The 26,546-nt window shown below is 39.8% G+C and overlaps 1 protein-coding gene across 1 annotated transcript in view; it reads left to right on the forward strand.

Annotated features, from left to right (window-relative positions):
* Positions 1–25,645, forward strand: part of LOC137619711 (peroxisomal multifunctional enzyme type 2-like) — a 218,492-nt gene extending 192,847 nt beyond the window's left edge. Inside the window, 4 exon segments of the mRNA XM_068349998.1 lie at positions 22,564–22,740; positions 22,904–23,021; positions 23,288–23,476; positions 23,633–25,645. Of these exon segments, the coding sequence (XP_068206099.1) occupies positions 22,564–22,740; positions 22,904–23,021; positions 23,288–23,476; positions 23,633–23,856 (708 nt within the window). The 3' untranslated portion in view covers positions 23,857–25,645.
* The last annotated feature ends 901 nt before the right edge of the window (positions 25,646–26,546 follow it).

Below are 26,546 nucleotides of genomic sequence, written 5' to 3' on the forward strand. Positions count from 1 at the left end.
AAAGAATAGAAAAGCATGAGCGAGGTGTGCGTGTTAGCAATCTGGCCAAACAATATGGCCGGAATATGTCTACGATCTCGACGATCTTAAAACAGAAGGCAGACATTAAAGCAGTGAAACCTTCGAAGGGGATCACGATTATTTCCAAACGTCGTAGCCCTACCCTTGAAGAGATGGAATGCCTTTTGTTAATATGGATCAAGGACAAGGAGATTGTTGGCGATACGATCACTGAAACGATCATTTGTGTGAAGGCCAGCGCTATCTACAGTGACTTGAAGGCGGCGGGCTCTGGGGGTGACACGGGGGAGAGTTCAACCGATCCTACGATGGAGGAATTTTCAATATTAATCTTACCCGATGATCATGTAGCTGTCAACTCTGTTGCCCGACAGAAATCTACGGTCGGGATACGCCAGCGATCGCTATACAGGTGTGGGTGTACACAACAGCGCCATCTGTGAGTAGGTACTCAAGTACTTCTTGTCAACAAGAACTCAATTTTTCCTCTGTCGTGCCACCGGCAAGACCTACTAATACGCCGTCCCTAACTGGATTTGTTTTCACAACTTTTTGGTGAAGTACACTATTCCAGTTTTGAGCTTTCGCTATGCAGGGGTTTTATCTTCATTTCAAAACTTGAACTCGTTTTGGATAGATTTAATTATGGTGACGAAGAGAGTATGGACTCTCTTTCACTTTTAAATGGCCGACCCTTCCCTTAGACGGAAGTGTTGGTGTCGAAGAGAGTATAGACTCTCTTTCACTTTTAATGACCGACCCTTCCCTTAGACGGAAGTGTGTTTAGGTTTTTGGTAATTTTGCTTAACAAAGTTATAGATTTATTTTATATCTCTCCGCCATTTATAGGCCTCTTCGATTAACTTTCCATTTATTATAAACTTATAAAAATTAATTTTTATGTTTGTTTATATGCGACCTTTCCTAATAGTAGGCGGTCCTTACTTGGAACCGAAGTTAATTAACATTGAGCCCGTCATATCGTATTTCCTGTTAAGAATTTATGCTATTTTAATTTTAATGTTTTTGAAAGAATTTCTTTGATAGTCTCGTACTGTTTTCAAAGATGAACTAACGTTTAGTTTAGTCTCCGCAGTTGTTGACGTTCAGAACGTTCAACATGCGCTCTATCGTTACGATAGAGAGAGAGTATTTCACGGTTTCACGTTGCAGTAAGAGTAAACCGATTCTAGCGTTTCGTTCATTCTTTCTTAGCTTAAATGGTTTTAATTCTAATAAAGGAACTTTTTATTTGGGAAACCTTTCAGTTTTGTTCCTTTAACAAATAATATGTTTTAACGATATATAATTGGGCTCATCTCTCAGGTTCTAAGTCAAGAGAGAGAGAGAGAGAGATAGAGACGGAGGGAGAGAGAGGAGGATAAACGTTTCGTTCAAGCGGGTAACGTTGTTCTCGTTTTTTACTCTTCTCCCTAGTCGCTATAGGGGAAGAAGGTAAAACGTTTCTAGAGTTTTATTCTTGTTCCCAGGCTTTATGCGGTGAGAGATTTTAAACGTAGTTTATTTGATCTAGTGTTTAGTCTCTTTTCCAGCCACTGAATTCTTTATCTTTCATTATGTTTTTCTGTTACATTGTAAAACTGTTTTCGCAATTACTACCTTTTAATGAAGGATAGGATTGCGTGTTTCAGGTACAATCACTTAAAGTTTCGAGTTCAGTGAAATAAGTGCAAACAGAAAATCAAAAGTGATAAAGTGATATGCGCAAAGTGTTACAGTGTTGCGTTCGAGGGTTCGTTTGTTCGTGCCAGTTGTTCACCTTGTCCGATACCTCTTACAAGCTCCCAAGCCCAGGGGAGAAGTAATGTCGAAGGACTTATGGGTTCCACAGGTCTTGATATACGAACAGACGTTTCCCTCCGTGGTTTCGGGTGTATCTACACACGTTGCCGACGTGATCACCCCACCCACACAAAGACGAGAGAGCCCATTTATTCCTCGTCTGCGGAAGAGGTTTCTCGCAGAAACCATGGACCAAATCTTGCAGCTTTTAAGTGCAAGTCGGTCCCTTCCGCGCAAGTCCAACGGCCTAGGTGTAGCCACTGGGTCAGTTCGGACTCGCTCCAGTCATCCGACGACTGCACACCTCCCAAGAGAGGCAAGGTGGTACCGCAACAGGCAGTAACTCCGTCTGTTGCCGCACCAGCTGTTTTAGACCCTCAGTCACAACGGACAGTAGCTCCGTTTGTTGTTGTCTTTCATAGACCCTAGTGGTCCATGCTGCAGACTATGCAGTCTCAGCTTGCGGCATTCATGCAGGAGTATCATGCTGAGAAGGTTAACTCTGCACCTGTTAACCTACAACCCGCCGAGGTTGTGCGCTCAGCAGATACTGCGGCTGCCTGCTCCCACACTCCACCTGTGAGAGCTCCACCACCGATGCGCAGTCCACCCTGCCAGACGCATGTTCTTGCTGCTCCATCCGTTGACATGTGTGAGCTTCCGCATCAGCAGTGGGAAGGTGCTGTAGAGCTGCCGGGTTCCAGCACTATGCGGCTTTCTCCGCAACCCATGCAGCATGCTCCGCATACCATACAGCATGCTCCGCATACCATACAGCATGCTCCGCAACCCACCGCAGCCCCTCCCACGCTCCAGCACTCTGCTTTTGTTGTTGCCAGCTCCCACACTCCGACTGCGGAGAAGGTTGACGATGCACCCGTGGGCCTACACCTCCCACGGTTGTGCGCCCGGCATGGCTTCCTGCTCTCACACTCTTGTTGTGAGAGCTCCTCCACCCATGCACAGTCAACCCTCCCAGATGTATGATGACTCCCACACACAGAGCACTCCGTTGCCGTGCGTGAGCTACCACAAGCTGCCGTGTTTTGACACGGTGTGTCAGCCTCCGCAACAAACTGTGGTTACCGCCACTCGCCCGCAGCAAACTAGTCAGTCAGGAGTTGAGGCTTCCCCACACAACTTTGGTTGTTGCCATCTCACAGACTGTCAAACAGTTACATGACGTTGCCTTCTGGTCTGCTACTTATACACCAGTGCTGTATGTCCTCACGCTCCTGTTGTGGTTGACAGTTCAGTTTTTGACAGTTCACAGACTGTCAAGCAGTTTCATAACGTTGCCTTCTGGTCTGCTGCTTTTGCACCAGTGAAACCCTCACTGAGAGAACCTAGCTTTTCTCGGATATGGTTCCTGTAGATGAGAAAGTGCTGTTCTCCCTCCTTCTGATATTCCCTTGAGGACTCTGTCATTTGGAGAGGAGCCTTAAGCTGCTTAGCCTCCTATGGACTTTAATTTAAGCATAACATGCTTCCAGGGAGGGTAAATGGTTCCGCTTCAGTCGCTAACCCCGTCTGTTGCCACACCTGCTCCCATAGACCTTGGGCTTTGTTGCAAGACATGCAGTCCAAGCTTAGTCCTTGATAGAGGATTTTTTACGGAGAAGAACCTTCTTGCCAACGACCTTCCTACCGATTGGTTGTACGCCCTGTTGACGCTGAGGTATCCTACTCACGTCCGCCAGTTGAGATGGTTCCTCCACCGGTGCGACCCAGTGTGGGTTGCCAGTCGCACGTTGACGTTAGGCTACTCTCGGAGGTGGTTGTGGACGTTCAGTGTTTCACTGGGAAGACGTTCAACAACCAGCAGAGGTGACTTGTTGTGACGCAGTGCGGCAACCTCAGCAACCCGATAAGGGGTTGTCTGTACTACCCAGACAGTCTAGACAGTTTCGGGTTGTCGCTGTACTTCCTCGCATCCCCATGGTTGACAGTTCACAGACTGTGCAGCAGTACCATGATCTTGTGTCCGGCTCCGTGACGCATCCACCAGTGCGACCGGATTCAGCGAGTCAGACGTTGCCCACTCCGTTGCCGTTTCCTCATCAGTTTCGGATGAGGAACCCTCTGATGAGGACATGGCTGAACAAGAAGATCAATCCCCAGCCCTGCTATCCATCCAGAAGATGCTGAAGAAGGAATACGGCCCTGTCAGGCTGTGGATGAGTCTGGTTAGGACACTGTCATCCGTGGTTCAATTGGTGTCACTTGGAAGACTTCACCTCCGTCCTCTTCGGTTTCATCTAGCTCTTCACTGGAAAAGGACGAGACGCTAGAAGCGGTCTCGATCCCGGTTTCCGGAAGATAAGTCTGGTCTAACCTGAGGAAAGGACTTTATCAACCTTTTATAGGGTCTTCCCTTACTGTTCAGACCCCCAACCACGTTCTCTTCTCAGACGCATCGGACGTAGGCTGGGGTGCGACCTTAGGCGGTAGGGAATGCTCGGGATTATGGAACTCGAGTCAAAGGACAATGCATTTTAACTGCAAGAAGCTTCTGGCAGTACGTCTGACCTGGAAAAGCTTCAGGTCTCTCCTTCAAGACAAAGTAATGGAGGTCAACACGGACAACTCCCTGCTTTGATGTTCATCTCCTAGCAAGGAGGGACCTACACTCTCACATGGTGCGAGTTCGCTAGTGACCTCCTCTCCTGTTCAACAGGTCTAGACTTTTCACTAGTAACAAATTTCTTCCAAGGCAACTTGAATGTCTTAGCAGTTTGTCTCAGTAGGAAGGGACAATAATTCCAACATATTGGACCCTCCACAGAGATGTATGCAAGAGACTTTGGGTCACCTGGGGCCAGCCAACCATAGATCTCTTCGCAACCTCGATGTCCAAGAGGCTCTCAATACTTTGCTCACCTATCCCGGACCCAGCAGTGGTTCTTTTAGATGCCTTTCTACTAGATTAGTCTCATCTAGATCTATATGCATTCCCTCCGTTCTAGATTGTCAACAAGGTACTGCAGAATTTCGCCTCTCACGATGGGACAAAGTTGACACTAGTTGCTTCCCTCTGGCCCGCGAGAGAATAACTTACCGAGGTACTTCGATGGCTAGTAGACGTTCCCAGAACTCTTCCCCTAAGGGTGGACCTGCTACGTCTGCCACGCATAAGAAGGTACTCCAAGGCCTCCACGCTCTTCGTCTCACTGCCTTCAGAGTATCGAAAGACTCTCGAGAACTAGAGGTTTTTCGAAGGAGGCAACCAGAGCGATTGTTAGAGCAAGGAGAACATCCACCCTTAGAGTCTACCAATCGAAGTGGGAAATCTTCCTAAACTGGTGCAAGTCAGTATCCGTATCCTCGACCAGTACCTCTGTAACTCATATAGCTGACTTCCTCTTATATCTGAGGAAAGAGCGATCTCTTTCAGCTCCCACTTTCAAGGGTTACAGAAGCATGTTGGCATCAGTCTTCCGTCACAGAGGCTTAGATCTTTCCAACAATAAAGATCTACAGGACCTCCTTAAGTCTTTTGAGACCACGAAGGAGCGTCGTTTGGTTACACCTGGTTGGAATTTAGACGTGGTTCTAAAATTCCTTATGTTAGACAGGTTCGAACCACTTCAATCAGCCTCCCTGAAAGATCTCACCTTTAAGACTCTTTTCCTGATATGCTTAACCACAGCTAAAAGAGTCAGTGAGATTCATGCCTTCAGCAAGAACATCGGATTTTCATCCGAAACGGCTTCATGTTCTACATCTTGGTTTTCTAGCCAAACACGAGCTGCCTTCTCGGCCTTGACCAATATCGTTCGTTATTCCAAACTTATCGTATGGTTGGAAATGAACTAGAAAGAGTATTATGTCCTGTAAGAGCTCTTAAGTTCTATTTTAAAAACCTTTACGGGGCCCGTCTGAAGCTTTATGGTGTTCAGTTAAGAATTCATCTTTGCCTATGTCAGAGAATTCTTTATCCTATTATTTTCAGACTCTTAATACGAGAAGCTCATTCCCTTCTGAATGAGGAAGACCAAGCTTGGCTGAAGGTAAGGACACACGAAGTTAGAGCTGTCACAACTTCCGTGACCTTTTAATAAAATAGATCTCTGCAAAATATTTTTGACGCAACCTTTTGGAAAAGCTAATCAGTGTTCGCGTCTTTTATCTTAAGAATGTCCAGTCTCTTTACGAGAACTGCTACACTCTGGGACCATTCGTAGCAACGAGTGCAGTAGTGGTGGGGGCTCCACCACTACAATTCCCTAATTCCAGAACCTTTTTAATCTTTCTCTTGAAATATTTCTGGGTTGTCCGGAAGGCTAAGAAGCCTTCCGCATCCTGGTTGATTTGGCGGGTGGTCAAATTCTTTCTTGAGAAGCGCCTGGATTAGAGGTTGTGATGAGGTCCTTTAGTATGGGTTGCAGCCCTTCATACTTCAGCACCTAGGAGTCGCTCAGCATCCTAAGAGGATCGCTAGGCTCAGTAAGGAAGACGTACTTAAAAAGGCAGAGTAATGGTTCAAGTCGACTTCCTTACCAGGTACTTATTTATTTTATGTTTGTTATTTTGAATAACGGCTAAAATAAGATACGGGATACTTAGCTTCTTGTTAACATGTATGCTGGTCTCCACCCACCACCCTGGGTGTGAATCAGCTACATGATCATCGGGTAAGATTAATATTGAAAAATGTTATTTTCATTAGTAAAATAAATTTTTGAATACAGTGAACCCTCGCTACTTCGCGGTTCGACCATCGCGGATTCACCACTTCGCGGATTTTTTCCATAACCCATATATATACAGTAATATATATATATATATATATATATATATATATATATATATATATGTATGCATGTATTTATGTATATATGTAGGTATGTATATGTGTATACATATAAATAAATATATATATACACACACACACACACACATATATATATATATATATATATATATATATATATATCTCTCTATATATCTAAAGTAGGAAGATGTGTAGTAGTTCTAAGGGAAAAGTATGGGAAATATGTCTGGGTAATAAGCAAAGCTCTACCTCCAGTTTGTTTCTACATTATGATCAGAGATAAATGTAAACAAAACATTGGTTGCCATTGTTTATCGTGCTTTTTAGCATGTTTAGGAAATGCATGATATAAAATCACCTTTAAAATTTGTGCCTGTTTTAGTTTAGGGTACTGTAGTACATGCATTAAGTGTTCTGTACATTAAAGGGTAGTTTGTTAACAGTACTACGTACAAGGGAAGGTTTTAAAAGTCTGAATATACATGTTGAATAAATAGGTAAATATGGTGTCACTACTTGCGGATTTTCACCTATCGCGGCCGCGACTGGAACCTATCTACCGCGATAAACGAGGGTTCACTGTATACTTACCCGATGATCATGAATTTAAGGACCCGCCCTTCCTCCCCATAGAGAACCAGTGGACCGAGGAGAAAATTGAGTTCTTGTTGACAAGAAGTACTTGAGTACCTACTCACAGATGGCGCTGTTGTGTACACCCCCACCTGTATAGCGATCGCTGGCGTATCCCGACCGTAGATTTCTGTCGGGCAACAGAGTTGACAGCTACATGATCATCGGGTAAGTATATTCAAAAATTTATTTTACTAATGAAAATAACATTTCAAGGCGTCTCGAGGTTGGTTCGAGAAATTTAGGGAATGGACCGGGATTCATTCAGTTGTTCGGCATGGAGAAGCTTCGAGTTCGGACACCAAGGCTGCTAAAGACTTTGTTAATAAGTTCGAAAGCATCGTGGCGGAGGAAGGCTACGTAGAGCAGCAGGTGTTCAACTGTGATGAAACCGGTCTGTTTTGGAAAAAGATGCCTAGTCGAATGTACATTACCGCCGAAGATAAGAAAATGCCTGGACATAAGCCAATGAAGGATCGGTTGACTCTTGCGCTTTGTGCCAACGCCAGCGGGGACTGCAAAATTAAGCCTTTATTAGTTTACCATTCCGAAAACCCTAGGGCATTTAAAGCACATAGAATTAATAAAGACCTGCTACATGTTCTATGGCGTTCTAATTCTAAGGCTTGGGTTACTAGGCATATCTTTGTGGAATGGGTAAACGTACTTTTCGGCCCTGCTGTCAAGAAGTACCTTCAGGAGAGGAATTTGCCTTTGAAGTGCTTGCTTTGTTTGGACAATGCACCCGCTCACCCCCCCGGACTCGAAGATGACATCATCGACGAATACAAATTTATAAAAGTGTTGTATCTTCCACCGAATACCACCCCTATCCTCCAGCCCATGGACCAGCAAGTCATCTCTTAATTTTAAGAAGCTCTACACCAAGCACTTATTTAAGCAGTGCTTTAATGTCACGCAAAGCACCACCTTAAATGTGCGTGAATTTTGGAGGAGCCACTTTAATATCGTGCACTGCTTAAAGATCATAGATCAGGGTTGGGAGGGAGTAACTCGTCGGACCCTGAATTCAGCTTGGAAGAAGCTTTGGCCTGATGCTGTTGCTCCCAGAGATTTTGAAGGTTTTGGCCTCGAGAATGAACTTGTGGTTGCCGCCGAGGAAGACATCGAAGAGATTGTATAGATTATATCCCTTGGCAAGTCCATGGGTCTGGAGGTGGATGAAGATGACATCACCGAACTCGTCGATGAGCATCATGAAGAGCTCACCACCGAGGAACTCAAGGAGCTGCAAGCCATGCAGCATGATGAGTTCCAAGCGCAGATGAGTGAGTTGGAGGAGACCGAGGAGGTAGGCCAAATCTTAGGTACGGCAGAAATAAGACAGATGTTGGCATATCATCAACACGTGGTTGATTTCATCGACAAGCATCACCCACAGAAACTTCAGGTTTGCCGTGTAGTTCCGCAGTTCGATGATGTTTGTTTAACTCATTTTAGAAAAATCCTCAAAAGCCGTACCAAGCAACTTTCACTCGATAGTTTCTTTAAAAAATCTCTAAAACGGTCTAGTGATCATGATGAAAAGAAAGAAAGTGAAGCAAAGAAAAGGAAGACCGAATCGAGTGAAAGTGATGAAAATTAAAAATAAGAAAAGAATAAAATGTAAAAAAAAAAAATAAAAAAAAAAAAAATGAGCTAAGTTAAGTTAAAGTTCATGTAGTGTAAGTTAGTGTAAGTTATCGTACGTTATCTTAGTTGTCGTCCCTACCTCCTCGCTGATCTTCCGTCTCTTGGGTAGCAGTCCCTACACCTGCGCTGGCCTGTCGCTAAGGTAAATTGTTAATAAAAACCCCTTTTTTATTTATTATTTCTTAATTATTATTTTTTTTTTAGATATTCCTGTAATATTCAAGTGTATTAATGTTATGTGTAATTATGTGTAGCCATTTATTAAGGAGTTACTATGGGTTTTTAGGCTGAGGAACGAATTAAACAAACTACCGTGTATTCTTATGGGAATATTTGCTTCAACATACGATAGTTTTAACATACGAAGAAGTTTCTGGAACCAATTAAGATTGTATGTAGAGGTATCACTGTATGCTGTATGACACACACGAGGTATTACGTCATTATTTATGTTTCCACATGGTTCGAAAGTTCTTGAAAATTTCAGAGTTAGTTTTATCTTTTTTTTTTAAAGTAACGAGAGGAAGGTGGGCGAAGTTAGTTGAGAGAGAGTCGCCTCGCAAGCAAGATTAGTCCCCCTTCTTCAAATTACTATGCTGGCAACCTTACGCCACTAGAGTCTTGCCCCCACACCACGAGAATGATTTTCTAGAAATTTCTAAATGAATTAAGTCAATATGTATAGGACCTAGCAATGCATAAGAAGCAGAAGAGACCCAGCCTATACCTTTGAAAGAGCTAACGTCCGCCAGCCCTCTCTCCTCTCAAGTGTATGCTGTGTTTTCCTCTCAAATGTGAATAAGTGATTTTTATCAAAGTATAATGTGTATAGCGTTGTTCAAACGTTGGTGATATTATCGGGTGATTAGTTAAAAGTGTAGTGTGTTAATATAAGTACATTTTATGATATAAATTTTTGTAACTGGCCCTGTGAGATTAGTTTAAACAGTGAAGTGCATTAAAAAATTTCCCTTAACTGTGCTGGTACCTTGTGTGAACCAAAAGACGTAAGTGTAATAATTTTGTATACATAAATTTCTTTATGGTTTATTCATTAGTGTTAATGTGTTAACACATTTCATTAATTGTCAAAATTAAACATTTTCTTAAATTAATTTCTAAAGGAACAAGGGATTGTATATTTTTTGAAGTGTCTTTCTTTTGTCTTGTCTAAGGTTTAGTTCAGATTTAATATTTCAAGTGATTTACTTTTGGTGTTAATTCTTTAGAATTGCTGTTAGTTTTCATAGAATATTATTTATTTTTGTAAACTGTGTGTTAGTTTGATCACTAATACTTGATGCAGTACTTTGCTTGCTATTCTTGACTAAGAACTGAAGTAAAAGGTTGGTTTTAGAATAGTTCTAGTACTTTGCTTGCTATTCCTGACTAAGAACTGAAGTAAAAGGTTGGTTTTAGAATAATTCAAGTACTTTGCTTGCTATTCCTGACTAAGAACTGAAGTAAAAGGTTGGTTTTAGAATAGTTCAAGTACTTTGCTTGCTATTCCTGACTAAGAACTGAAGTAAAAGGTTGGTTTTAGAATAGTTCAAGTACTTTGCTTGCTATTCCTGACTAAGAACTGAAGTAAAAGGTTGGTTTTAGAATAGTTCAAGTACTTTGCTTGCTATTCCTGACTAAGAACTGAAGTAAAAGGTTGGTTTTAGAATAGTTCAAGTACTTTGCTTGCTATTCTTGACTAAGAACTGAAGTAAAAGGTTGGTTTTAGAATAGTTCAAGTACTTTGCTTGCTATTCCTGACTAAGAACTGAAGTAAAAGGTTGGTTTTAGAATAGTTCAAGTACTTTGCTTGCTATTCCTGACTAAGAACTGAAGTAAAAGGTTGGTTTTAGAATAGTTCAAGTACTTTGCTTGCTATTCTTGACTAAGAACTGGAGTAAAAGGTTGGTTTTCAAGTAAAGTAATCACCTAGTTTTTGTTTTGAGTAATGTAAGAGACCTTATAGATATTCAGTGTTCATATATATTGTGTCTGGGAGTTGCGTATTATTCTCAGAGCTCGAGGTATTTTCTTGTGTATCAGATTTATGTAAAATAAAACAGGTGAGTCTTGGAGCTTGGGAATTTACATAATTCGCCGGCCGTAATAATTCTTGAACTCAATTGCTCGAAAAATAATTTCTCGAACTATCATTTTCTCGAATCCCATATTTCTCGAAAACTGATATCTATTTTGTCGAGAAAATTGAATGGAAAAATTTTTTGTATTTCAAGGAAAATTATATCCTTTTGGGTTGACAAATACAAATGTTAAAAATTTATTGTAAATGAAGGAATGAAAAAAATACGAAGGTTATAATTTATTATTTTATCTAAAAAAGATAAAGTTAATATCTGTTATGACGCAAAAGTGTGATTACAAATAGGTACGCAGTGTATCGTGCATTATACGTACACCCGTACATACAGGACGTCACGGAATGCTAATAGCCTCTTTATAGATTGGTCTTTGGCGCTTATGGGATACTTTCGATTGTGTTTGAGGAATTTACTTGTTTGTTTTCGAGTAATTGACATTCAAGAAAATGATAGTTCGAGAAATTATTTTTCGGTCAATTGAATTCGAGAAATTTACCTTCATGCAATTGATTTAGAGAAATTTGCCTGACACCGTGTGTGTGTGTTTACATATCTTCATCATCATCATTACCTGTTACTAGTCCACTCCAGAACAAAGGCCTCAGACTTGTCCTACTTTCGTCTGTTTGTGGTCTTTCTGTGCCAGTCTTCTCCTGCAAACTCCCTTTATTCATCGCTGCAACGTCTTCTCTTCCTTCATGTGCTTCATTTACAATTTCTGGGAACTGATTCTGTTATTTTTAATGTCCATCTATTGTCTGTCATTCTCAGTATATATTCTGCCTATGTCCATTTCGACTAGATCGATATTCTTCGTATGTCCAAATTGGACTTGCTAGCAAATAAATACCATAGTAAAAACCAATAATAAATAATGATAATAATATTGGTCATAAAACGTAAGTGATATAACCTAGATGACAGAGTACCAGATGGGCCATATTAACTTGAAAAACTACCGAAGCGAACAAAACCAAAATGGCTGCCGATACCGAGGCAGGCCAACCGCTTCCCAAACTAAAATCCACAATACTGGAAAAAGAACAAATGCCCGGTACTGAAATAAACTGTCAAAACAAACTATGGTACTTAACATTGGTAAAGGTGAAGTAGCAACGTCAGTCATGTTGAATTAACGACAATCACTTGCAAAAAACACCGAACAAAACAATTACGACTTAGCGGGCAAGTCCAAAACAGAAGGATGACCTGGAGGGTGTTCGTGTAGGTGGCGGTGGCGTGGTACAAGTGTGGTTTCTGGGGTCTTTGTTACGGCCCTTCCCTTTGATGAAGGAGTTATCTAATTGGAAGACAGCCTGTGAATAGTGGTTTTCACACGCCCCTGATGTATACAAGACACTCACGAGGTGCTCGCGCGAGGGTAGTAACCTCTGCATTCCATGCTTTTATTTTTCTCTGGTATATTTGGAAGATTTATATCAGAAATGGTAGAAAGAAGGACTTTTCACCGGGCGTCACAGGTCTCTCCCCAGAAATAGATTTTTCCTTCGTCAAAATCCCTTAATTTAGTTTACTCTCGTATCCATGTCGCTCTTTTTCTGTTTGTTAGTGTTATTCCCATCATTATTCCTTTCATAGCTCTTTGAATTGTAACTAGCTTATGTTCAAAGGCTTTAGTAAGATTCAAAGTTTCTGATGCCCAAGTTAATACTGGTAGTACCATCGCATTAAATAATTTTTTTTTTTAGAGAAAGGGGCATTTTACTTGTCATAATCTCATTTTGTTCACCAAATACTCTCTATCTCATGGTTATGCTACTTTTAATTTTTGTCTTGGGGAAACACTTGTTGTCTGTCCTAAGTATGTATATTCCATTAACAATATCTAGAGGCCCGTCCATAACTCTTATATGTTTTCTCTTCATTTTCATTGAACATTATCATAGTTTTACTCATGTTCATTTTCAGTCCTACATTTCTGCTTTCTCTATTCAAATCTTCTATCATCCTTTGTGATTCTTCCCATGATTCACTAAACACAACTATGACATATGCAAATCTTAAGTTGTTAAAGTATTCCCCATTATTAATTTCAATCTTTTTCCAATCTAAATTCTTAAAAACTTCCTCTAGACATGCTGTGAATAATTTAGGAGAGATGGTGTCTCCCTGTCTAACTCCTCAAATGGAATTTTCTCACAATCTTTATGTAGTTTAGGGTTGCTGTACTTCCTGTAGAGATATCTTTCAAGTGTTCTAACATAAGATTCTTTTATTCCTTGTATTTGAAGGGCTTTCATTACTGGAAGAATCAAAAGCTTTCTCGTATTCTATAAATACCATACATAGTGGTTTGTCATACTCTGTTGATTTTTCCATTAGCCGATTAATTACATCGATATGGTCAGTCGTTGAATACCCACTTCTAAAGCCTGCCTGCTCTCTTTGTTGATCAAAGTCTAGCTGTTTTTCTATTCAACCTAATATTGTATGTAATACGGACAGTAAACTTATTGGTCGGTATTTGTTCAGGTCTTTTGTGTCTCCGTTTTTGTGAATTAGTATAATGATAAAGTTTTTCCAAGCTATATGTAGCCTGTAGAGCATTCTTGCTGACATTTGGTGTAGAGTTCAGCCACTTTTACTACTATGAAATCTCCTCCATTGAATCAATTGTAAGGCCATCTTCTCCTGCTGCTTTGCCTCTTTTCAAGCCTTTTAAAATGTTATTTACTTTTACTGTTACACTTGGTACCGCCGCAGGTGTTTCATTATTTCTATTGGTGAAGTTATTTCTTATATCTCTAATGTATAGCATTATATAGAAATCTTCTGCAATTTTATTACCTCATCTGTATTGTGGATAATATTTCCATTTCATCATTTAAAGTAAACATCTGTTGGCACCCTGTTCCAAGTCATTTTTCATCAATTTGAGGCCTCTTCCTTTCCTTAGTGTTTCCTCATTTTTGGTCTAAATGTGTTTACGAGTATTTTTGGTTTTTAGTTTATTTATTGTTTTAAATAGGTCTGGTAATTCTATTTCGTCTCTCTTGGATTTTACCCTTATTTCCTATTCTTTTTTTATTGGGTTTTGGTCTTTTCTGATAGTTTTCCTTGGTCTTGGTTAGGAACTCTTCCACCTATCTTTTGTCCAATACAAATTTTGGTAAATTACTGTTCATTTCTTCTTTACTTACTTACATTTCATCATTTAGAATCATATTTTTCCTTATTACAGAAGTGTTTTTTTTTTCTAATAAACGTTTTTCTCTCTTTCCTTAGATATAAACAAATGTTGCTTCTCACCTTTCTATGATTACATGACTTTAACTTGTTAATTTTTTTCTCTTTTTAAACACTGTTACATCTTTAACTAAATTCACTTTTTCACTGAGAATAAAACTATTTATTTTTTGTTTCTCCATATGGGCTTCTCCATGTCCATTTTCTATATTCCTTTTTATAAAATAAGGTCTTCATAATTTCAAGATTGCTTCTTTCAGCAAATTCTACAAGCATGTCTCCTCTCTCATTCCTTGTGCTTACTCCAAATTTACCTACTAATGATTCTCCTCTCTTATTTTAACCTACTTTACCATTGAAATCACCCAAAACTTATGTAAATTAAGTCTTAATGTTTTTTTCATAGATATCTCCAGATCTTCATAAAAATTTTCTATTTCTTCCTCTGTAAGGGATGTTGTTGGTGCATACTTTTGAGTCATCTTCAGTTTATACTTCTTATATAATTTGATAATTAATCCTGCCATTCTTTCACTGGTACTTTAAAATTGTGTTACCTTCAAGTTTTTTATTAATAAGAGAACCCGTTCTGTTTTCCTTGTTCCTTTCATGTCCTCTAAAGCAAAATATAAGATTTCCCAGTTCTACTAATTACACTATTTTATTATATCCCAATTTATTTATTTAAGTTCTTCTAGTAACATAGCCAGATCTTCATCCCTAGACAGGGTCCTGACGCTGTATGTGGCAAGGTTCATTTTCCAAAGGTGGCCTGTTCTAGTCCAGAGATTCTTAGCACCCCCTGTGGTGGAATGTAGCCGCCCGTCACATTGGGCAGTTGTTCCACTGCCGCTGGAAGCGGAGATGGGGTTATGATGCACATGTCCGTGTTTTGGGCAGTGTTTATCACCACGCTAGCCACTGCCGATTGGTGATGGTGGGAGCTTTTGGTCTGATTGCTCACGGCAAATCAACCTATTATGGGTGGCCCTGACTAGTACAGTTTTGCTGATCATTGTGATGCCCAAACACTTTCACCTTGTTAAGGTATCCCCACTCAGAAAAAGGTGTATATATATATATGTATATATATATATATATATATATATATATATATATTTATATATATATAATGTATATATTTATATATTTATATGTGTGTGTATATATATATATATATATATATATATATATATATATATATATATATATATATATATATATATATATATATATATATATATATATATATATATATATATATGTACACACATATAAATACATAAATATATACATTATATATATATATATATATATATATATATATATATATATATATATATATATATATATATATATCATCATCATCATCATCTCTTCCTACCCCTATTAATGCAAAGGGCCTCTGTTAGATTTCGCAAATTGCCTCTATCTTGAGCTTTTAATTCAACACTTCTCCATTCATCATCTTCTACTTCGTACTTCGTAGTCCTCAACCAAGTAGGCTTGATAGTGCCACAATTTCGCCGATTCTAGCACCAGAATCCATAGCGAGTGAAAAAATCGATTTTTGAGTAAGATCCCTCAAAGAAGCAGAGTAAGTTATCTAATGAGGAGGCCAAGTGCAAGACTCTGTCTAATGACCATGAGATGGATTTGGGAGATGCATTTGGTTTCAATTTAGTACAAGCCTTCGGGATCTTATTGAACAGTTCACTGTTGAGTTCTATATCGTAAGCATAAGCGATAGGTCTGGTTAGGGCCGATTTACATGGGCGAAATGAAATGACAATTCTGAAATGAATTTGTAATTTTCCTAACATACAAAAAAAAAAAAAAGTTTTTCAATATTTAACTTAGCCGGTGATTATATAAGCTGCAACTCTGTTGCTCGACAGAAAACTCTACGTTAAAAATCCGCCAGCGATCGCTATGCAGGTAGGGGGTGTACTTCAACAGCGCCATCTGTCGTGCAGGTACTCAGTACTCAATGTAAACAAAGAACTCAATTTTCTCTCTGTCGGGCTACCGGCAAGACCTACTAATTCGCTGTTGCTAACTGGATTTGTTTTCACAACTATTGGTGAAGTACACTATTCTAGTTTTGAGCTTTCGCTATGCAGGTGTTTTATCTTCATCTCAAAACTTGAACTCGTTTTGGATAGATTTAATTATGGTGACAAAGAGAGTATGGACTTTCTTTCACTTTTAAATGGCCGACCCTTCCCTTAGACAGAAGTGTGTTTAGGCTTTTAGTAATTATCTTATCACGTTATAGATTTTCCTCTATATATTTTATATCTCTCCGCCTTTATTAGGCCTCTTCGATTAACTTTCCTTTTTTTATAAACATATAAAATAAATTTTAATGCTTTGTTTATATAGACCTTTCCTGAGAGTAGGCGGTCCTAACTTGGAAACCGAAGTTAATCAACATTGAGCCCTTTATATCGTCTTTAGCTTTTAAAGGATTTAAAACTTTTTAAATGTAATATTTTATGAAAGAATTTCTTTGATAGTCTTCGTACTGTTTTCAAAGATGAACTAACGTTTAGTTTATTTATGCTACGCAGTTGTTGACGTTCAGGACGTTCAACATGCGCTCTATCGTTACGATAGAGAGAGAGTGTATCACGGTTTCACTTTGCAGTAAGAGTAAATCGATTCTGACGTTTTGTTCATTCTTTCTTAGCTTAAATGTTTTAAATTCTAATTTAAAGGAACTTTTTATTTGAAAAACCTTTCAGTTTTTTCCTTTAGTCAAATAACATGTTTTTTTGACGATATATAATTGGGCTCTTCTCTTAGGTGCGAAATCAAGAGAGAAAGAGAGAGAGAGATAGAGACGGAGGGAGAGAGAGGAGAGAAAACGTTCCGTTCAAGCGGGTAACGTTGTTCTCGTGTTACTCTCGTCCCTAGTCTCTGTACGGGGAGGAAGGATAAAACGTTTTTAGGTTTTTATTCTCGTCCCCAGGCTATGTGCGGTGAGAGATTGAAAACGTAGTTATATGAACTAGTGTATAGTCTCTTTCCCAGCCACTGATTTTTCTTTTTATCTTAAAATATGTTTTCTGTTTTTTGCTGGTATTATGAGCTTGCATTATACGACTTATTTCGCAATTACTACCTTTTAATGAAGGGTAGAATTGCGTGTTTCAGGTAGAAATAAGTGCAAAACAGAAAATCGAAGTGATAAAGTGATATGCGCAAAGTGTTACAGTGTTGCGTCCGAGGCGCAAAGTGTTACAGTGTTGCGTCCGAGGGTTCGTCTGTTCGTGCCTGTCGTTCACCTAGTCCGGGACCTCTTGCAAGCTCCCAAGCCCAGGGGAGAAGTAATGTCAAAAGACTTATGGGTTCGAGAGGCCTTGACCAACGAACAGACGTTTTCCCTCTATGGTATCGGGTGTTTCTTACCAAGATCTCCCCTACCATAAGACGAGAGAGACGTTGTTTCTCCTCGCCTTCCGTAGGCTTTTCGCATAAGAAACCTGTCACAAGGTTTCGAAGCCCTTAAGCGAAAGTCAGTCCTTTCAGGACAGGTCCAGCGTCCTGGTTACAGCCATTAGGACAGCTCTGACCCTATGCAGTCATCGGATAACTGCTCGCCGCCTAACAAAAGCGTAACACAGACTCCGAAAGTCTTTTTTTTTTGTAGGCAAAGTGTTGCGGTCACAGACGTTACCCTCGTCTATTACCACAACCATTTCCGTTGATCCTTAAGGGGTTGTATGGCAAAACATGCAGTATATGCTTGCCTCCCTTATGGAAGACTATTCTGCCAATTAGTCCGTTGAGTCTAGCCGTTTATCTCATCGATATCCTGGCTTTCAGCCAACCTAACGTTCCTTTGTGCTTACTGTTGACGTTGGCGTAGCTTAGTCACGTCAGTCAGGGAGTTTAGAACCACACTCGATGCGGTCTCGTGTGGTTTTTCAGCCGCATTTGGACGTTAGGCCACTGGCTGATGCTCCTGTTGACGTTCTAGACGTTCACTAACAATCGGAGTTGACTTGTTTTGACGCTGTGCGTCAACCTCCGCATTCTAGAGTTGTTTTGACTGCTCAGTCTAGGCAGTCAAATCAGTCTCGAGTGGACGCTGTACGTCCTCACGCACCTGTTGTGGTTGACAGTTCAGTTGTTGACAGTTCACAGACTGTCAAGCAGTTACATGACGTTGCGTTCTGGTCCGCTACTAATGCACCAGTGAGAGACTCAGCTTTTATCGGACAAGGTTCCTGTAGATGAGGAAGTTGCTGTTCTCCCTCCTACTGATATTCCCTTGAGGACTCTGTCAGATGGAGAGGAGCCTTAAGCTGCTTAGCCTCCTATGGACTTTAATTAAATCATGATGATTTTTTTAAGGATCTTCGTCCGGATCTTGTAACTGCTGCTCCTCGTTCGCCTAAACGTCAGAACTTACACTAGGCCTAGCTACTTCGAAGCCGTTGTTTTTAAGCTAGTGCTCTCTCGCTCTCCTAGAGAGCGTTACGTTGGCTAGGCGACTGGTTTTTCACCAGGAGGAGTTTGGGGGATACAGCCTTTGCTTTCCCTTCTTTTTAACTGGTTTATAGAGCGAGAGTCTGATATGACACGAGAGAAGTTCTCGGCTTGGGAGTTCATGCCTCTGCCCAGATAGACTTCTCAATTCTGGTAGACTCTCCCTGGCGCCTAGCCAGGAGACGCTCCAAGTTGTTTACAGGTCAACTTCTCAGCTGTTGTCGAGCCTTTGAAGTTTTGCTGTACTATTATGTCACACATAACAAGGCTTTCAGGGATGGTAAACGGTTCCGCCTCAGTCGCTAACCCCGTCTGTTGCCACACCTGCTCCCGTAGACCCTAAATGGGCTTTGCTGCAAGACATGCAGTCCAAGCTTGCGTCCTTGATAGAGGACTTAAATGCGGAGAAGAACCTTCTGGCCAACAACCTTCCAACCGGTCGGTTGTGCGCCCTGTTGACGCTGAGGTAACCTACTCGCGTCTGCCAGTTGAGGTGGTTCCTCCACCGATGCGACCCAGTGTGGGTTGCCAGCCGCACGTTGACGTTAAGCGACGCTCGGAGGTGGTTGTTGACGTTCAGGACGTTCAACAACCAGCAGAGGTGACTTGTTGTGACGCAGTGCGTCAACCTCAGCAACCCGGTAGGGTGTTGACTGCACAACCCAGACGGTCTAGACAGTTTCGGGTTGACGCTGTGCTTCCTCGCGCACCCATGGTTGTTGACAGTTCACAGACTGTGCAGCAGTTCCATGATATTGCGTCCGGCTCCGTCACGCATCCACCAGTGCGACCGGATTCAGCGAGTCAGACGTTGCCCACTCCGTTGCCGTTTCCTCATCAGTTTCGGATGAGGAACCCTCTGATGAGGACGTTGCTGAACAAGACGATCAGCCCCCAGCCCTGCTATCCATCCAGAAGATGCTGAAGAAGGAACGCTGCTCAGTCAGGCTGTGGATGAGTCTGGTAGGGACGCTGTCATCCGTGGATCAATTTGTGTCACTAGGAAGACTACAACTCCGTCCTCTTCTATACCATCTAGCTTTTCACTGGAAAAAGGACAAGACGCTAGAAGCGGTCTCGATCCCGGTTTCCGAAAAGATAAAGTCTTGTCTGACTTGGTGAAAGGACTATATCAACCTAAGAGAGGGTCTTCCCCTGACTGTTCAGACTCCCAACCACGTTCTCTTCTCGGACGCATCGGACGTAGGCTGGGGTGCGACATTAGACGGTCGGGAATGCTCGGGAATATGGAACTCGAGTCAAAGGACAATGCATTTCAACTGCAAGGAGCTACTGGCAGTACGTCTGGCCTGGAAAAGCTTCAGGTCTCTCCTTCAAGGCAAAGTGGTGGAGGTGAACTCGGACAACACCACGGCTTTGGCTTACATCTCCAAGCAAGGAGGGACCTACTCTCTGACGTTGTACGAGATCGCAAGGGACCTCCTCACCTGGTCAAAAGGTCTAGACATATCACTAGTAACGAGGTTCATCCAAGGCAACTTGAATGTCATAGCAGATTGTCTCAGTCGGAAGGGACAAATAATTCCAACATAATGGACCCTCCACAAGGATGTATGCAAGAGACTTTGGGCCACCTGGGGCCAGCCAACCATAGTCCTCTTCGCAACCTCGATGACCAAGAGGCTCCCAATATTTTGCTCACCAATCCCGGACCCCGCAGCAGTTCATATAGATGCCTTTCTCCTAGATTGGTCACATCTAGATCTATATGCATTCCCTCCGTTCAAGATTGTCAACAAGGTACTGCAGAAGTTCGCCTCTCACGAAGGGACAAGGTTGACGCTAGTTGCTTCCCTCTGGCCCGCGAGAGAATGGTTCACCGAGGTACTTCGATGGCTAGTAGACGTTCCCAGAACACTTCCCCTAAGGGTGGACCTTCTACGTCAGCCACACGTAAAGAAGGTACACCAAGGCCTCCACGCTCTTCGTCTGACTGCCTTCAGACTATCGAAAGACTCTCGAGAGCTAGAGGCTTTTCGAAGGAGGCAGCCAGAGCGATTGCTAGAGCAAGGAGAACATCCACCCTTAGAGTCTACCAATCGAAGTGGGAAATCTTCCGAAACTGGTGCAAGTCAGTATCCGTATCCTCGACCAGTACCTCTGTAACTCAAATAGCTGACTTCCTCTTATTTCTGAGGAAAGAACGATCTCTTTCAGCTCCCACTATCAAGGGTTACAGAAGCATGTTGGCATCAGTCTTCCGTCACAGAGGCTTAGATCTTTCCAACAATAAAGATCTACAGGACCTCCTTAAGTCTTTTGAGACCACGAAGGAGCGTCGTTTGGTTACACCTGGTTGGAATTTAGACGTGGTACTAAGATTCCTTATGTCAGACAGGTTCGAACCACTTCAATCAGCCTCCCTGAAAGATCTCACCTTAAAGACTCTTTTCCTGGTATGCTTAGCCACAGCTAAAAGAGTCAGTGAGATTCATGCCTTCAGCAAGAACATCGGATTCTCATCCGAAACGGCTACATGTTCTACAACTTGGTTTTCTAGCCAAAAACGAGCTGCCTTCTCGGCCTTGGCCAATATCGTTCGATATTCCAAACTTATCGTATGGTTGGAAATGAACTAGAAAGTCTTATGCCCTGTAAGAGCTCTTAAGTTCTATTTAAAACGAACTAAACCTTTACAAGGCCCGTCTGAAGCTTTATGGTGTTCAGTTAAGAAACCATCTTTGCCTATGTCAAAGAATGCTTTATCCTATTTTATCAGACTGTTAATACGAGAAGCTCATTCCCATCTGAATGAGGAAGACCAAGTGCAGTAGTGGGTGAGGGCTCAACCACTACAATTCCCTAATTCCATAACCTTTTTAATCTTTCTCTTGAAATGTTTTATTATTGTTTTTGGGTTGTCCGGAAGGCTAAGAAGCCTTTCGCATCCTACTTGATTTGGCGGGTGGTCAAAGTCATTTCTTGAGAAGCGCCTAGATTAGAGGTTTTGATGAGGTCCTGTTGTATGGGTTGCAACCCTTGATACTTCAGCTCCTAGGGGTCGCTCAGCATCCTAAGAGGATCGCGAGGCTCCGTAAGGAAGACGTACTTAAAAAGGCAGAGTAATTGTTCAAGTCGACTTCCTTACCAGGTACTTATTTATTTTAAGTTTGTTATTTTGATAACTGCTAAAATAAAATAAAAAATCCTTAGCTCATAATAATGTAAACATTTATTGCTGGTCTCTACCCACCCCCCTGGGTGTGAATCAGCTTATATAATCACCGGCTAAGTTAAATATTGAAAAATGTTATTTTTATAATAAAATAAATTTTTGAATATACTTACCCGGTGATTATATATTAAAGGACCCTCCCTTCCTCCCCAATAGAGACGCAGTGGACCGAGGAGAAAATTGAGTTCTTTGTTTACATTGAGTACTGAGTACCTGCACGACAGATGGCGCTGTTGAAGTACACCCCCTACCTGCATAGCGATCGCTGGCGGATTTTTAATGTAGAGTTTTCTGTCGAGCAACAGAGTTGCAGCTTATATAATCACCGGGTAAGTATATTCAAAAATTTATTTTATTATAAAAATAACATTTTTTACACAAACCTCTTATCATTATTAGAACGTGACTGCCAAATACTTACTGAAGTTACTGCTTTGATGAACTTAGCTGTTTCATTACTGCCTGATAAATTATTAAGTTTATCACTTGGAATAGTGGTTTTATTTTTATTTTAAGGTGCCCTTATTGTTTATAATGTTCCTCTAGATTTTGTTGCAATGAGTACTGTGCACAATTTAAATTTTTTCCCTGAGTTATGAACCAATTACATTTTTACTTGATGGAAAAGTTTTTTTCAATGCTTTGGAAAATTAATGCAGAATATTATTTCTTCTTTACAGCCTGCTTTGTATAGGCTTAGCGGTGACAAAAATCCTCTCCATTTAGATCCTTCCTTTGCTGCAATAGGTGGTTTCTCAGAGCCCATTTTACATGGGCTGTGTACATATGGTATTGCAGGTCGTATTATCTTGAAAGCTTTTTGTGGCAATGATGTCAAAAAATTCAAAGCTATGAAGGTGAGTGAATTATTAGTTTTTACAACCTATAGGTAGGACTGTTGAGTAGAAATTTTGAAAATGTTGAAATCCATATTTTTTATCATGTCCAAATTCTTAAGACTTAGATTTCTTAACATTTCCATTAGAGATTTAAAGGTTCATATTAATTATCATATTCCAGGCAAGGTTTGCTAAGCCTGTTATTCCAGGTCAGACACTTGTGATAGATATGTGGAAAGAACAATCAAGAATCTTCTATACTTGCTCTGTCAAAGAAACTGGGCAGAAATGCTTGACCGGTAAGGGGATATTGTAATAACATTTTGTACATTTTTCAATTATTATAAAATGTATAGTTCTCTCTCTCTCTCTCTCTCTCTCTCTCTCTCTCTCTCTCTCTCTCTCTCTCTCTCTCTCTCTCTCTCTCTCTCTCATGTTTGTTGAATGTTTATATACCTTATGTAACTTCAGTGCATTTTGAAATTGTTCATACTTGACATATTAGATATGGTAAGAATTAGGTTTTAGATGTGTAGCCTACATTTTTTTTTTTTTTTACAATCAGGAGGATATGTAGACATAGCTGAAAGTCCTGCTGCTAGTGAGAAGTTATCTCCAGCCCTCACACTTGGGAGTGCTGCTGTTTTCCAAGAGCTCTCTCGTAAACTTGCACAAGATCCCTCCGTTGTGAAGAAAGTCAATGCAATTTTCCTTTGGAATATCAACGTAAATGGCAAATTGGCTGGACAATGGTGTAAGTTTAGCTTTCTTTTGAAAGTTTGTATTTGATTTTGAAACAGTATTTGTGAGGTAATTCAATTATTTGTTCTACATGGAATATCCATCAGATGATTTTATTTTACATTTGAATTAATGCCTTTGCAACTCCTAAGATATCTATTATTTGCAGCTGTTGACTTGAAGAATGGCTCAGGAAATGTGTATGAAGGCGAGCCCACGGGAAATGAGAAACCCAATGTCAAAATAACTATAGAAGATGAGGATATGGTAGCTCTTATGTCTGGAAAATTGAATGCACAGAAAGCCTTCTTGAGTGGAAAATTAAAAGCATCAGGAAACGTTATGCTGATGCAGAAATTAGGTACACTTATGACACCACAATCTAAGATGTAGGAAGGATAGTTTGAGTTGAATCAACTTTCTATATTGATTGTGACAAACACATGCTTTTTATTATTTTGTGAAAGAGAGGATCCTCATTCCCAGTTTATTTTTACTGCATTCTGAAGAGATTATTTTTTGTCAGCGACGCAAAAATTTAATTCCTGATGTGCGTCTTTTAGACTTCACATTTTATAGTTATACAGTAGTGTTTAATGTAGGTTTAATAGGTTCTGAGGCCTTATATAAATTGTCAAGGATTGAGGTTTAGTAGAATATAAAGTGTATTCAGTATTACTAATATATCTGTTGTCAAAAGTCATAGCAAGATTTTATTTTTGTCATGCATATATCACATGATATTAGGTAATTTGTCTTTTAACAGCTTCTTGATACGTTAATAAATGTGGGTAGAAAAAATTAGGCATAAGGTGTTATCAGTTTTTTTTTCTTGGTCACATCATGAAGGGAAACAATTACTGGTTTTATAAATGAAATTTATTTTAGATATATAGTACTTTATACGTTTGCCACATCATTATTATTGTTAATTTAAATAGTTAAGCTACAACCCTAGTTGGAAAAGCAGAATGCTACAACTGCAAGGGCTCCAACAGGGAAGGTAGCCAAGTGAGGAAAGGAAACAAGAAAATAGCATATAAACTGTAGCTTATATAAGTAATGGATAAAAATGAAAATATTTTAAGATCATAACATCGTTAAAATAGATGTCAAATATAAACTGTAAAATGAGACTCGTGTCAACTTGCTTAACATACAAGTATTTATTGCAAGTTAAAATTTCTGAAGTTCCACCGATTCAACAGCAAGATTAGGAAGATTTTTGCACAATCGGGTCCCAGTTGGATTAAAACTTCGTGAATACTGTTTAGTCTTTAGTCTTATGATGGAAAAGGCAAGACTGTTACACTTAACTGCATATGTAGAACTATGTACAGAATAGTATGGTCTGGGAAGATCTGAATGGAAAAGGATAGTCAGAATTATGAAAAATCTTGTGCAACATGCATAAAGAACTAACTGAACGATGGTGACATAGGTTAATATTCAGATCAGTAATAAGGGATTTATTAGACCAAAAATTTCTATCCAATAAATTTAGATCAAGTCAACAGCTGAAGACCATACAGGAACATGGTAGATTGAAAGAATTAAAATATTTCTTCAGGATAGATTGATCACCAAGAATCTTAAGAGACTTTCCTTATCCACCAGGATTATATTCAAAGCCACTAATGGATGGTAAAATCCACTGATGTTTGTGGACCCTAAACTCTTTGGATAGGAAAAATCATTGTGCAAAAGTACATAGTTATAAATTTATGCAATGTAGTCTAATGTAATACTGTAATAATTAAGTACAGTGTATAATTTTGATATTAACATTTTGTCTCAAAGTTAAACCCTACTTAAGTAATTAGAATGTTATAACTCATTTAAATGTAATTTTTTATAAGATATTTAAACCTATAAACTGGTAACGACATATATTCCCGGTTCTAATCATATCCCTGTTTATTAGCTTTAAGCGTTTTATTAATTGCTGTATCCTTTGAACCCGTCATTGAGGTAACGAATCATGGTGGCCAGTAGGTAGTCCATTGGCTTCTGGGTAGTTTGTAACTATGCAATCTTTTGATATAACTTTGTAAACTATGTGAAAGTCATGCTCTTGGTGGTTAAGGATTAAAATGATTTTGAGAAGTCATGGAACTCGAACAATCTTAGTTTATCATGAGTTTGAAGCATTTTCTTTAAAATTTTCCTGACTAGTTAAGAAAATAGGTTAAATATCACAGAGTTTCTGATAATTTGGTAACTTATTTTTTTTTTAAATTAGGCCTATGTATACCATAAAATGGTAACATCAGATATACAGTGATAACTCTCGCTATTAAAGTTCCTGTATATGAAAAATTCGTGGTATGAAAAGAGATACAAAGATTTTTTCACCTCATATTATGATAAACTCCTCGTGATACGAAACGAGATTCGCCCGGCCGCCGAGAAAATAATTTTAGAATCTGTGCCGCAAAACCGTAAACTCGCCCATATCGTCTGCTCTCCCATTGGTTATCTCCCTACCCTAATGCTAGTTACTGCATTTTTCCCATCTTGCATCTACGTATTAGGGTTCCTCAACCATTTCATTTCGGCAGCGCAATCATTCACAATGAATTCATGTAACTAATTTCGCTTTCGTACTTATAGTTACCCTGTTGCATTATTCAACTCGTACAATATTAAGGGTATCGGCGAGCTCGGAAACTATTTTTGAGCTACAGTTTTGGGATTCACACATTTTGATTGTGTTTATAACAAACTATTTCCTCAAATTTTACTCAAATCGAGCGAAGTTTTTTAATTTTTGTATTTTTTTCTTGTTTTATTCCATGTTCTTCAAAATCTATCTTTCCCCAAATTTAAAAAACAATAAATATATCACTATTTATTACCGACTATAAGATATGTAAAATGCAAGCAATAGCTACAATGCACTGAAATGTATTTTTTTATTAAATCAAAATTTCACAGTAATACATGAATTAAAAACCAAAACAAAACGGATTTTGAGTAAAGCGAAAAATCTATTTTTGGGTGATATGGCCATGTCGTCCTGATGGAAGGTTCCTTTAGGTAGCTTTCTAAGGGATATTTGTCTACAGTGATACTCCCAGAGA

Source organism: Palaemon carinicauda, chromosome 26 (assembly GCF_036898095.1).
Source record: "Palaemon carinicauda isolate YSFRI2023 chromosome 26, ASM3689809v2, whole genome shotgun sequence".
In the NCBI taxonomy this organism is placed as follows: Eukaryota; Metazoa; Arthropoda; class Malacostraca; order Decapoda; family Palaemonidae; genus Palaemon; species Palaemon carinicauda.